Source organism: Pieris rapae, chromosome 15, assembly GCF_905147795.1.
Source record: "Pieris rapae chromosome 15, ilPieRapa1.1, whole genome shotgun sequence".
Lineage (NCBI taxonomy): Eukaryota > Metazoa > Arthropoda > Insecta > Lepidoptera > Pieridae > Pieris > Pieris rapae.
In genome coordinates this window covers 6,541,935-6,554,004 of record NC_059523.1, presented here as the reverse complement: position 1 = coordinate 6,554,004, position 12,070 = coordinate 6,541,935, and the positions used below count along the sequence as shown (strand labels likewise).

General features: G+C 34.4%; 1 protein-coding gene across 2 annotated transcripts in view; it reads right to left on the bottom strand.

The window, feature by feature from the left end:
- Window positions 1-12,070, bottom strand: part of LOC110996747 (cadherin-23) — a 43,184-nt gene that overhangs the window by 21,917 nt on the left and 9,197 nt on the right. For both annotated transcript variants that reach the window (XM_022264571.2, XM_022264572.2), the window contains exons 2-10: window positions 8,739-9,083; window positions 7,540-7,691; window positions 6,875-7,096; window positions 6,040-6,331; window positions 5,741-5,913; window positions 5,235-5,432; window positions 4,243-4,436; window positions 1,602-1,802; window positions 539-653 (exon numbers count right to left, since the gene is read on the bottom strand). In XM_022264571.2, coding sequence (XP_022120263.2) covers window positions 539-653; window positions 1,602-1,802; window positions 4,243-4,436; window positions 5,235-5,432; window positions 5,741-5,913; window positions 6,040-6,331; window positions 6,875-7,096; window positions 7,540-7,691; window positions 8,739-8,925 — 1,734 coding nt within the window. In that variant the 5' untranslated portion in view covers window positions 8,926-9,083. The remainder of the gene's footprint in view (window positions 1-538; window positions 654-1,601; window positions 1,803-4,242; window positions 4,437-5,234; window positions 5,433-5,740; window positions 5,914-6,039; window positions 6,332-6,874; window positions 7,097-7,539; window positions 7,692-8,738; window positions 9,084-12,070) is intronic.

Sequence of the window (12,070 nt, the reverse complement as noted above, 5' to 3'; positions counted from 1 at the left end):
TTAAACTGATCATAGATGGACTAAAAAAGTAACTTTCTGGAAAGGCCCACTAGGCAATAGAACAAAAGGTAGACCTATTACACGATGGGAAGACGACATTAAAGCGATAGCTGTACAAAATTGGAGGAAAGTAGCTGAAGACAGAGATAAATGGAGCAGGTCTACCCCCAACTTGGGGTTCCAGTAACAAATATATAGAAATTTAGGTACACATACTATTAAGTAAAGGAAAGAGAAATTATACTAACATAGATTCAACTACATGAACTAACACTAAAATAAATTGTAAGAAGTGTAAACTTTAAATACCGGAAATAAAAGGCTTTTTAATTTTTATTTTATTTATTAATCTAGTTGACTGCGACATACATATTTAAATTAGAAGTAATCACGGCCATCTATGGACACATATAATAGCAGAAGGCTCGCAAATGCGTTGCCGGCCTTTAAGAGTTGGTACGGTCTTTTAAATTCTGCTATAAGTGATGTCTTAAGTAACTCTGGTGTAAATGGTTTATAAAATTAAATATAACTTTACCAAATCATCTCTAGCTTCAACAGTAATATAATGTTGCGATATCAGTTCCCGGTCAAAGCTGCCTCCACCTGCCTGCTTTACTGTTATTTCTCCAGATATTGGGTTCAAATTTAACCTGAAACATTATTATTGAAGTGAAACTTCTTTAGAATCGTTGTGATTTCAAACCGGATGCAACGGAAAAGCGACAGTAAAAAGAGACAGAAACATTATTCATATGATTTAACGTGGGAGAAAATGAGATAGATAAACTTCTATAGAATCGTCGTGATTTCAAACCGGATGCAGCGGTAAAGAGAGACAGAAACATCAATTCATAAGATTTAACGTGGGAGAAAATGAGATAGGAGGCATTATACAGCCTCTATTTACTGCCGCTTTTTCATTTGATCGAATTTCAAACTTTCGCTGTTTTAGTTTTTGCCAAATTAAAGATTTATATTAAACTTATAAATTAAAATGTATCATTAAAATATACTGTTTTTAAAGAACACACACATTTAGATAGTGGAAAATGATTAATTTATATTTGATTAATTATAAAAACTTTGTTTTTGAAGGTTTCACTTCTACCATGTGTGAATTGCACATTATATGTTTTTTTATTTATTTATTTATTAAGACAATGTAACCAATACATTACAATATATAAAGTAAACATAGTTAAATGAAAAGAAGAGCAATTGGCGGCCTTATCGCTTTCGAGCGATCTCTTCCAGGCAATCACTACATATTATTTATATTATAACATAGTTATCTTTCATATAGGATAACTGCTTGTTATATATTGTTTAAAAATATTATTTATTTATTATACAGTTTTCAGTGTTTTTACGATATACATCAGAAGACTCGATGCTGCTTCCAGCATTATTATTATTATTATTAAGATTTTTCGTTGGCCATAGAAAGTTATAACTTTAAAAGATCCAGTGCGATGTCGTCTTTTTTATTGCCTTATCAAAAATTACTAATTTAGTTCAAATCCCGTACAGCCGTAGATAAATATTTTTCTCAATATAATTTTTGTGCAATGTTAAACAGTTTTATTAAAACTACTTACAAGTGAGCTATACTCCCACTAAGTCCGGTATATCTGATCCCCATAGTACCAAAATTGCCAGAATCATGATCAAGCGCTTGCACTCTTCCCACAGTACTGCCCACAGCACAATTCTCCGGCATCGACACTGTGTATAATTGTTGGGTGAATTCTGGATAGTTATCATTTTCATCCTTTATATGAACTGTTATTGGTACAACACTGAAAGGTAGAAAAAATACCATCCTAAGTTTTTATTCAGACTGTTAGTATTACGAGGCAAATCTCAACGCTGTAAGCAATGGAAGTCCAACTACCGGATCAATGTTTTGAAATAGTTTTTAATATTATCTTTATTCTATGGTGAAGATGTATGGTATTTTATATTAAACCAGTGTTTTCGAATGGATACTTATAATGATCAAACCAGCCTTAGAGTAAGATTCAGAATTAATGTTAAGTATGACTTTCAACTTCTGAGTAAAATCAAGGCTAAATGGCGTGTTGGTAGAAGGAAGAAATCCTAACTTTGCAACCATAGAGAGTAGGTGGGTATTGCAAATATGGAAGATTTGCTGCATCTGACGAGTGACAAGACACGCTTCAAGACTGACGGCCAACCTCCACTAATGGAGAGGCACCAAAAAAAGAAGATGACTTTCAAGTCAAATACAACAGTTTTGACATTAGGAAGTCATGCTTAGTAATAAGTCTTAATTTGGTATCTTACCCAAGACCTATAGACATGTATCAGGAACAAAAGGCTGATCACCTACTTGTTTAAAACTCATCAAGGATACAGAGGCTTTGAACTTTGTAGCAAAAATTCACTTCGGCCACTTGCAATTAAATGTTTTGCACTTATTGCTTTCATGTTATTTTACATATAACAAGATATAGGCATATTAAATGTTGAGATGAAGAAATTTAATCTAAGAATTGTAAAAAAAATAAGTAGTATTGTCTTTTATTTACATAACTTTTACACATTTAAAGAAAAACACTTTTTTAACGGATTATAGATATGTATTTATATTTAAACTTATAATTATTTGTACATAATTTTAAATTTAAACCGACGTTTCGCGTGCTTTACAGCGTGCGTGGTCACGGTGACTGAAGACAAAGGTGTTAAATGTCAAAAAGTATTACAGCTGCAGAAAAATGTTGTGTTATCTGTATTTATTTCCCCGGAGTTGGTATCGACTAAAAGATGTAGGGTTTTTGCAGAAATTGCTCACGGTGTCCTCCATTTTCGCGGGTTGTTTATTTTGAGATTTTAATTTGGATATTATTGGATCCCAGGTGTTTGATAATTTTAGGCCGTCCTCTCTATTGAAATTGGCGTGTTTTTTGATTTCAATGGCTTCGCGTACCAATCTTGGGAAGAATCTTTTTTCTTTCGCAAGTACTTTCGGTTGGTCAAAGCGTATGTAGTGATTAGGCCTATCTAGTGTGTGTTCACAGACTGCTGATTTTGTGTGTCGTCTATGTCTTATGTCCGCGATGTGTTCCTTGAGTCTGCTGGACATATTGCGTTTAGTTTGCCCTATGTAAGACAGGCCACAGTCGCAATCCAGTTTGTATATACCTGCATCTTGCAATGGGGTGTTACTTTTGATTGGTCTTAGGAATTGCTGAATCTTCTCTTTGTGATGCGGCCCACCTCAAGGAGGAACTACAGCATGTCAAACAGGTGCTACACCGAAACAAGTTGCGCATCCCCCGGCTGCATCACAGAAACAAAAACAAGACACAAACAGTTCCTCGCCAGCCAGCTTACCTGCCATATGTGAAGGGAGTTACAGATAGAATTAGCCGGGTCCTAAAACGAGCTTCCATTAATACAATTTTCAAGCCGCACAAGAAGATTCAGCAATTCCTAAGACCAATCAAAAGTAACACCCCATTGCAAGATGCAGGTATATACAAACTGGATTGCGACTGTGGCCTGTCTTACATAGGGCAAACTAAACGCAATATGTCCAGCAGACTCAAGGAACACATCGCGGACATAAGACATAGACGACACACAAAATCAGCAGTCTGTGAACACACACTAGATAGGCCTAATCACTACATACGCTTTGACCAACCGAAAGTACTTGCGAAAGAAAAAAGATTCTTCCCAAGATTGGTACGCGAAGCCATTGAAATCAAAAAACACGCCAATTTCAATAGAGAGGACGGCCTAAAATTATCAAACACCTGGGATCCAATAATATCCAAATTAAAATCTCAAAATAAACAACCCGCGAAAATGGAGGACACCGTGAGCAATTTCTGCAAAAACCCTACATCTTTTAGTCGATACCAACTCCGGGGAAATAAATACAGATAACACAACATTTTTCTGCAGCTGTAATACTTTTTGACATTTAACACCTTTGTCTTCAGTCACCGTGACCACGCACGCTGTAAAGCACGCGAAACGTCGGTTTAAATTTAAAATTATGTACAAATAATTATAAGTTTAAATATAAATACATATCTATAATCCGTTAAAAAAGTGTTTTTCTTTAAAAAAATAAGTATTGAATAATAATAATGAGTTTCCATTTTTGTAATTGAATTCTAAAACAAATATCAATACACAACAAATCAAACTTAGGACAACTAAGATACATGCACTATACAAATTCCAAATTGTGTGTATGCAAACCTCATTTTAGCATCCTTAGTAACAATTTCCTTGGCAACCAGACTAAAGTTCATCACCGCTACCTTCTCATAATCAAGATAGAGTGGATTATTGACTCTTATTAAAAATGATGCTTCATTTATACCTTTGAAAGGTGTAACATCAAAAATTCCATTATCACCAACTAAATATAATTCAAATGTGCCATTTTTGCCCTGAAAATAGAACAGACAGTGTAATATGTGTAATAAAGTGTTAAGAAAAAATAACATTCATTAGATGTTTATTATAAACACACTAATTAATCAATTATATAATTTCCTACACATAGGATAATTATTATATTTGTTAATTATATGAATAATAAATTCATATACATATAATATTTTAAATTGTATTATTATTTGCAAGGGGCCGTTCATAAAATACGTCACACTGAAATCAGCATTTTTGACCCCCTCCCCCCCCCCCATTGTCACACTGTGTCACACTTTTTGTGACCCCCCCTAGAAATATTTCGTCACAAAAACTAAACCCCCCCCCTGCTGAGTATGATAAATTCTAGAGAAATAGTATTTTCATTTGTTACTGAATCGAGAGCACAGAAAACAAAGAAACCCTTTGTGAGCGCTCATGTCATGTAATAAACGGCGAACGTCACGCTGCCCTATACCCCCCTTCCCCCCTTGTCACATCTTGTCACACTCAGCCAGACCCCCCCCCCCTTGTATGCGAACGTATTTTATGAACGGCCCCCAAGCACATCACCCATTCATTATCATTTAGTTATAAATTAAAATGTCTGTATTGAAAGTACACCTATTACAATCAAAGTAATAATAAAAAACAATTAAATAGTAGTTATTATATTATAATTAAATAGGTAGTTATAGTTATAATATCACAGTACTACTTTATTTTTATTTTGTAAATATCATTATTGATGTGTTAGTTAATGGAAAACTCATAATATATAAGTCAAAGACTTTTGTATGTTTTTTTATTTTTATTACCTGGTCAAAATCATACACTTCTGGTATGGCATCCTCTAAAAAGGTTATAGGTGTATTTTGCTGAGCATTTTCAATAACTTCTCCAATGTATCGGTCACTGCGAAACCTTGGTGTTTCATCATTTACATCAGTTACAATGATAGTTACTTCTGTAGTTGCACTTGGTAAAGGTGATATTATGTGGGATTCCTCAGTAGCCTAGTTTAAAAATAAGAATATGTTTAAGTTCATAATGAGCAATGGGGCACACTCATTTATAGATTTGTGGCAATGTTAATTTTTCTTATAGGATTAAACCAACTTTTTTTATCTAGGAAAGTTATTACTTTAATTATCTCCTAATTAAAACATTGTGTTTATCCAGAACTCAAATCAAAAGTTTAGAAAATAATATCTCAAAAAATAAAATTTAAAAACAAGGCACATTGCAAAAAAACCTTTAAATTAACTATTTATTTTAAATATTACATTGATTTAATAAATATACTAATAGTCTAATATCTCACCAATATTTCCAAAATATATGCTCCATTGCTATTGTTGGGGTCTTCTCTATCCAATAAGCTAACCGTGTAGACAATTCCCGAGCTGCTGTCGATTTCAAAATGCTCTTCTCCACCTGATATGACACTATATGATATTCTGTTGTTAATGCCGCGGTCCCCATCCACTGCCCTGACTATATAAAATCAAGTAAAATAGTATATTTGGTTATATGACCCTAAGTTCATTAAAATAAAATTAATAAAATAGTAAATAATAATAATGAAGCAACGTTTCTCAAACTAAAGGCATATTAATATACCTTGCAATACAGATGTTCCAATAGGTGCATCTTCGCTTATTCGAGTAACTGGTGTGGCCACAACAAACTCTGGAGGCTGGTCTTCCACGTCCTGAACCTTTACAAGTATAGCAGCAGTTCCAGTATTTACTCTTCCCTGGTTCGCCCTGTCCACAGCAAGCACTCGAAGTTGATACAGTGATTTTTTTTCATAATCCAATTTATTTATTAATCGTATAACACCTTTTCCATTGACTGTTTGTATTGAAAAATTATTCACGTCACCATCTAGTTCTTGCAAGTGATAAAGAACCTGAAAATACACAGTTTTTTTTTGTGGATTACTAGTCTGCGTCTTGTTATGTATTAACCTATTTATATTTTATAATTCTATGATATTATAACTTCTATTAGATAATTAAATATATACCTGGAGTTTTAAAGTAAATTAATAAAGCATATCTGAATTAGCAAATAGAAAGTAATAAGTATTCTGTACGTAGTATTTTTATGGCATATAAAAATGAATATTAAATACTATTATACATATTTTAAAGTTAAAATATATTTTAAAATATTTGTTGTTGTTGTTGGTAAATGACATGATTTTGAGAATTAAGAATTGACAGGCGAGTTGAAGTGCTAAGTATTAACCGACGATCGTCAAGCAACACTCATTTTAAAATGACATTTGGTAAATTAATAATTGGCGGGAATTCCAAGATCCAAACGCTTGAAGTATACGAGAAAGTGGTAAGTACATAGTTAGATAATTAAATAACGTAAATACACATACAAATGACGAACATTATTAAGCTGTTTTATTTGAATTTCATAACTACAAAATGATACTTACTTGTCCGTAGGCTCCTTCATCAAGATCAGTGGCCTCAACTGTTGTTAAAACATTTCCTGGAGGATCATTTTCCTTTATTGTTAATGCCGAGGGGTAGGGTTTAAAAATTGGTTCGTTGTCATTTACGTCTTCCACTAACAATAAAAAGCTTTGCGTTATAAAGTTACCCTCACCCAAATGTCCATCAGTTAGGGTAAGAACGAAAGAGTATTCGTCACGCGCCTGAAATATATTTTATTAAGTGTTTATACACACTTACCAACATATTCTGTAATTACTATTCTACATGTGTAAACCATATTATTCATTCATTCATTTCATTGAGTACATTTAAACGTGTTTATGTAACCATTATTTTTTCAAGTATTTCGTTTAAAATACGGAGCGTGTAAGTACCGACAAGTAGTTCAGTTAAGTTAGTTACCAAGGAGACTTATCAGTTCATCGATAAGTGATAGATAAACGAATCGTTTAATTAACACTATCGTCTATAATAGAAAACAGAAATATGCAAATTATTCAATTCATTCCATTTACAGATTCAAAAAAACAAAGTCAAATACTTAAAGGCGTATATTTTCAGATTGACAAAAGTTTTTGATATGAAAGGACATACGTACCTTTATTTTTTTTATATATTTCTAACCGAGTTATATAACACTTACCTCTCTATCTAACTCCTTAACTAAATAAATATTTGCTTCGTTGGATGAAATGGCTTCTATTTTTAAAATATCACTACCAACTTGGTTGCGAATACCAAATTGTAAAACATCACCGTCCGGGTCGACTCCTCTTAGTCTATATATTAGGCTACCTAGAAAAAGTAAACTTGCATAAAAACTTTCCCAACCCAAGCAAATTTGCAGTAGCAAATGTTAAATGTATGTATGTATGTATAAACTTAAAAGTTTAACTAGAACCTACAAGTAAATAGTGTACTTCGATAGGTATGATGAATAATATCGGTGTGTTTCCCCTAAGTGGTACCACTAGGGCTTCCCTTCCCATGTTGTGTATTTGTTGTCTTGGAAACAAGTTCCCCTTAAGCCAATTTCCGGGTGTCTGTCTCGTGTTACACTCAACTTAACTTTTGTTTAATGCACAATGTTGTTGGAAAATGCTCTTAGCATGCACATTAAGGTTCAATGAACTTTTGTAATGAGCGCTATTAATTGCGCCTTTGTGCATTTTGTGATGGCGTTGATAATATTATGAAATAGTTAGGATTAAATCGATAATACATAATTATAAGCCGTTCCACAACTGAGCGCTTTGGAACCAGATGCGCACTAAAGTATTTCCGAACCAATTCGACTTAGGGTCGTATAGAGCAAAAGAAGCACGAAAAGAAAAGAGCGTACAAATTATTAAAAGGCGGGCAACGCACTCGCGAGCCCTTCGGCATTGAGAGTGTCCATGGGCGGCGGTATCACTTAACATCAGGTGAGCCACCTGCCCGTTTGCCCCCTGTTCTCTAAAAATAAAAATTCTCTACTAGCGTAAAGCTTTTCTCTAGTTTCAATTCTTTTTTTATGTTTTATCGATCTATCGATAAGTTTATTACTGTGGTTAATGTGGTTAAGCTGCAAGTTGATGTTCTTAAGTCAGGTTATTCAAGTACACATATTATTATTTTTATATTAAAGTTTATTTTTTTTATATGTTTATTATTTTCTGAACCTTGCTGAGAAGTGTTTTTTAAAGTTCTACACTATACATATTTATAATTGATACTTTCCATAAATTATGGCATAAAATGACGAAACTATTTACTTTTCGAATACTGGTATAAATTGTATTATCAAAGAGTTTTGACTCAACCTATTTGACAGAGGAATGTTGGTATCAAAAATTGACTCACCCACTGGCGTGTCCAGTCCCTCCTTCAGTCTTATAACTATTTCCGATCGTCCATCTATAAGAAATCTGGGTGGCCGGTTACCTCTTACTACGTGGCACAGAAATAATAATATAATTATGTCTCTTAATCGTGGCACTTTTAATCTAACTCTGGGTGGAGTTTTTGCATTGTTGGCTCTTGTATACATCGTTCACCTACAGCATCGGATATCGTATGTTATTGTGAAAAAGATCATTTTCCCTGAATTTTCCCTCACACGGTTTCTCCGTGGGAAGCCTGTGCTGTACAGGTGAAAGTGTTGACGGCTTGTTAATGTCTTGTACGTGCTGGGTTATTCGCGGGCAACTGCAAGAGACAGGTGACAATGAAAGGTGTTAGTTAATTGCTTTGGACGCGCTAAATTTCACAATTATGAGGTAATTTGACAGTTCTGTAAGTACATAGGACTAATTTTTTATTTGCTCTTATGAAATAAACACTTTCGACAAAAGTATTGTTACTTATAATAGAACTCAGATGAAACGATACCAATTATTTCGGTTTTCTGTCTCGCTGAACAATACCTATACTTATGTACATATGTACCAAATTATATATCTACGTAGGTACTAAAGAAACAGCGGTATATTTAAGAATCCAATACACAAGTAACTTTATAATTTTCGTATAAATTGCCACCATGATGACTCACCATTAATTAAATAAACGAATATAGAACTTACGACAATTTAAAAGAGCTTTCTGCTACCTCAATATAGTGAGAGAAACTGCATTAGTAAAAGATTAATTGGGTTATGAAGGTATGGGAACCAGTGCATGTCAAAGGCTGCCTGCTAACTGGCCGTATCTTATTGTCTCGTTAACACATACCTTGTCTAACTCGGAGATGAGAGCTATTCAACAAATTACCGATACAAATGTTTATTATATCAATTTTGTCTACATGAAGCAATCACATGGCAGTAATGCCTAAAATAATTATCTTTTCTTCGAAATCGATTCAATTGTTGTACGGTTACTATGGATTTGGCAAGTTAAGTCTCCAGGGCTTTAACAAAAGATTAAACCTTACACACGCTGCAACATTTCTAGTCATTATTTGAAATATTAGTAGTATAGTATAGTAGTAGTAGATCCTATAGTACCTACTGGAGTAGGTACTATAGGATCAAAGATTCAAGGTGGTAGGATGATCTGAAAGGCATCGCGCAGGTTCGCCACGTAATTGCTCAAAGGAGTCATTGGTACTTCAATGGAAGCGACACTAGAAGCGCAATAAGTTTTAAAAGAAATAAAATAAATATTTTTCACAAAAGTCAGCGTTTCAGTGCTTAAGTCATAAGTTATTTAATATTTGTTAATATTGAGTCAATGATGTAATACAAATAATTAGGCAAATTTGTAAATACTTCCACGGAATATAAAAAGATTTCTGTTACGACTTTTACGGCTACACTAAAACATTTCCAATTCCGCATAACGAATTTAGATAAAACGAATAAAATGTACTTCGATGTTTTTGTGAGTTACATAAAACCTACTGTAACAATTGGTGATTGTTGAACATTAAAATATCTCAATTAACAGTAGTGATAGTAATGATTTATAATTGGCATTAAAATTGATTGTAGTGCTTAGACGATGCAACATATTCCTTATTCAACAAAGAAAGTAGGTACTTAACACAAACCATCAGCGAAGTTTGAGCGTGATACGAGTAATCTATTGGGACATTTACATGCACCCAATTTAAAGAAAAACACTTTTTTAACGGATTATAGATATGTATTTATATTTAAACTTATAATTATTTGTACATAATTTTAAATTTAAACCGACGTTTCGCGTGCTTTACAGCGTGCGTGGTCACGGTGACTGAAGACAAAGGTGTTAAATGTCAAAAAGTATTACAGCTGCAGAAAAATGTTGTGTTATCTGTATTTATTTCCCCGGAGTTGGTATCGACTAAAAGATGTAGGGTTTTTGCAGAAATTGCTCACGGTGTCCTCCATTTTCGCGGGTTGTTTATTTTGAGATTTTAATTTGGATATTATTGGATCCCAGGTGTTTGATAATTTTAGGCCGTCCTCTCTATTGAAATTGGCGTGTTTTTTGATTTCAATGGCTTCGCGTACCAATCTTGGGAAGAATCTTTTTTCTTTCGCAAGTACTTTCGGTTGGTCAAAGCGTATGTAGTGATTAGGCCTATCTAGTGTGTGTTCACAGACTGCTGATTTTGTGTGTCGTCTATGTCTTATGTCCGCGATGTGTTCCTTGAGTCTGCTGGACATATTGCGTTTAGTTTGCCCTATGTAAGACAGGCCACAGTCGCAATCCAGTTTGTATATACCTGCATCTTGCAATGGGGTGTTACTTTTGATTGGTCTTAGGAATTGCTGAATCTTCTTGTGCGGCTTGAAAATTGTATTAATGGAAGCTCGTTTTAGGACCCGGCTAATTCTATCTGTAACTCCCTTCACATATGGCAGGTAAGCTGGCTGGCGAGGAACTGTTTGTGTCTTGTTTTTGTTTCTGTGATGCAGCCGGGGGATGCGCAACTTGTTTCGGTGTAGCACCTGTTTGACATGCTGTAGTTCCTCCTTGAGGTGGGCCGCATCACAAAGACGTTGGGCTCTCTGAAACAAACATTTACCGACAGAGAGCAGTTGTGACGGGTGGTGGTGGGATTCACCATTGAGGTACCTATCTGTGTGGGTTGCCTTTCTGTGTATTGTGTGACCTAGTGTGCCATCTGCTTTGCGTATAATTAAAATGTCTAAAAAGGGCAGACAGTTGTTGTTTTCTTTTTCAACAGTAAATTTAATGTTCTTGTGTATTGAATTTAAATGCGCTAGAAATGTAGATATTTTGTCATTGGGGAGTACTACAAATGTGTCATCGACATATCTCTTGTACAGTCTAGGTTTAACCGGGGCATTGGCCAAAGCTCTCTCCTCAAAGTCCTCCATGAAGATGTCAGCGACTATAGGTGACACCGGAGAACCCATGGCTACTCCATCAACCTGCACATAGAACTCATCTTTCCACATTAAGTACCCTGATGTAAGACAGTGTTTTACAATATCTACATAATCTGGTGACATGTTCTGTTCCTTAAGTCTTTTTGAAATTATATCTAGGCAGTCATTTAGTGGTAAGTTTGTAAATAGTGACTCAACGTCAAAACTCACCATAGTTTCGTTGTGGAGTAATTTGAGATCTCTACATGTTTCCACAAAATGGTAAGAGTCCTTGACATAAGCACTAGTGTGCCCCCTGAGAGGGGATAATATTGATGCTAAGTGTTTGGCTAATTTGTATGTGGGTGAGTC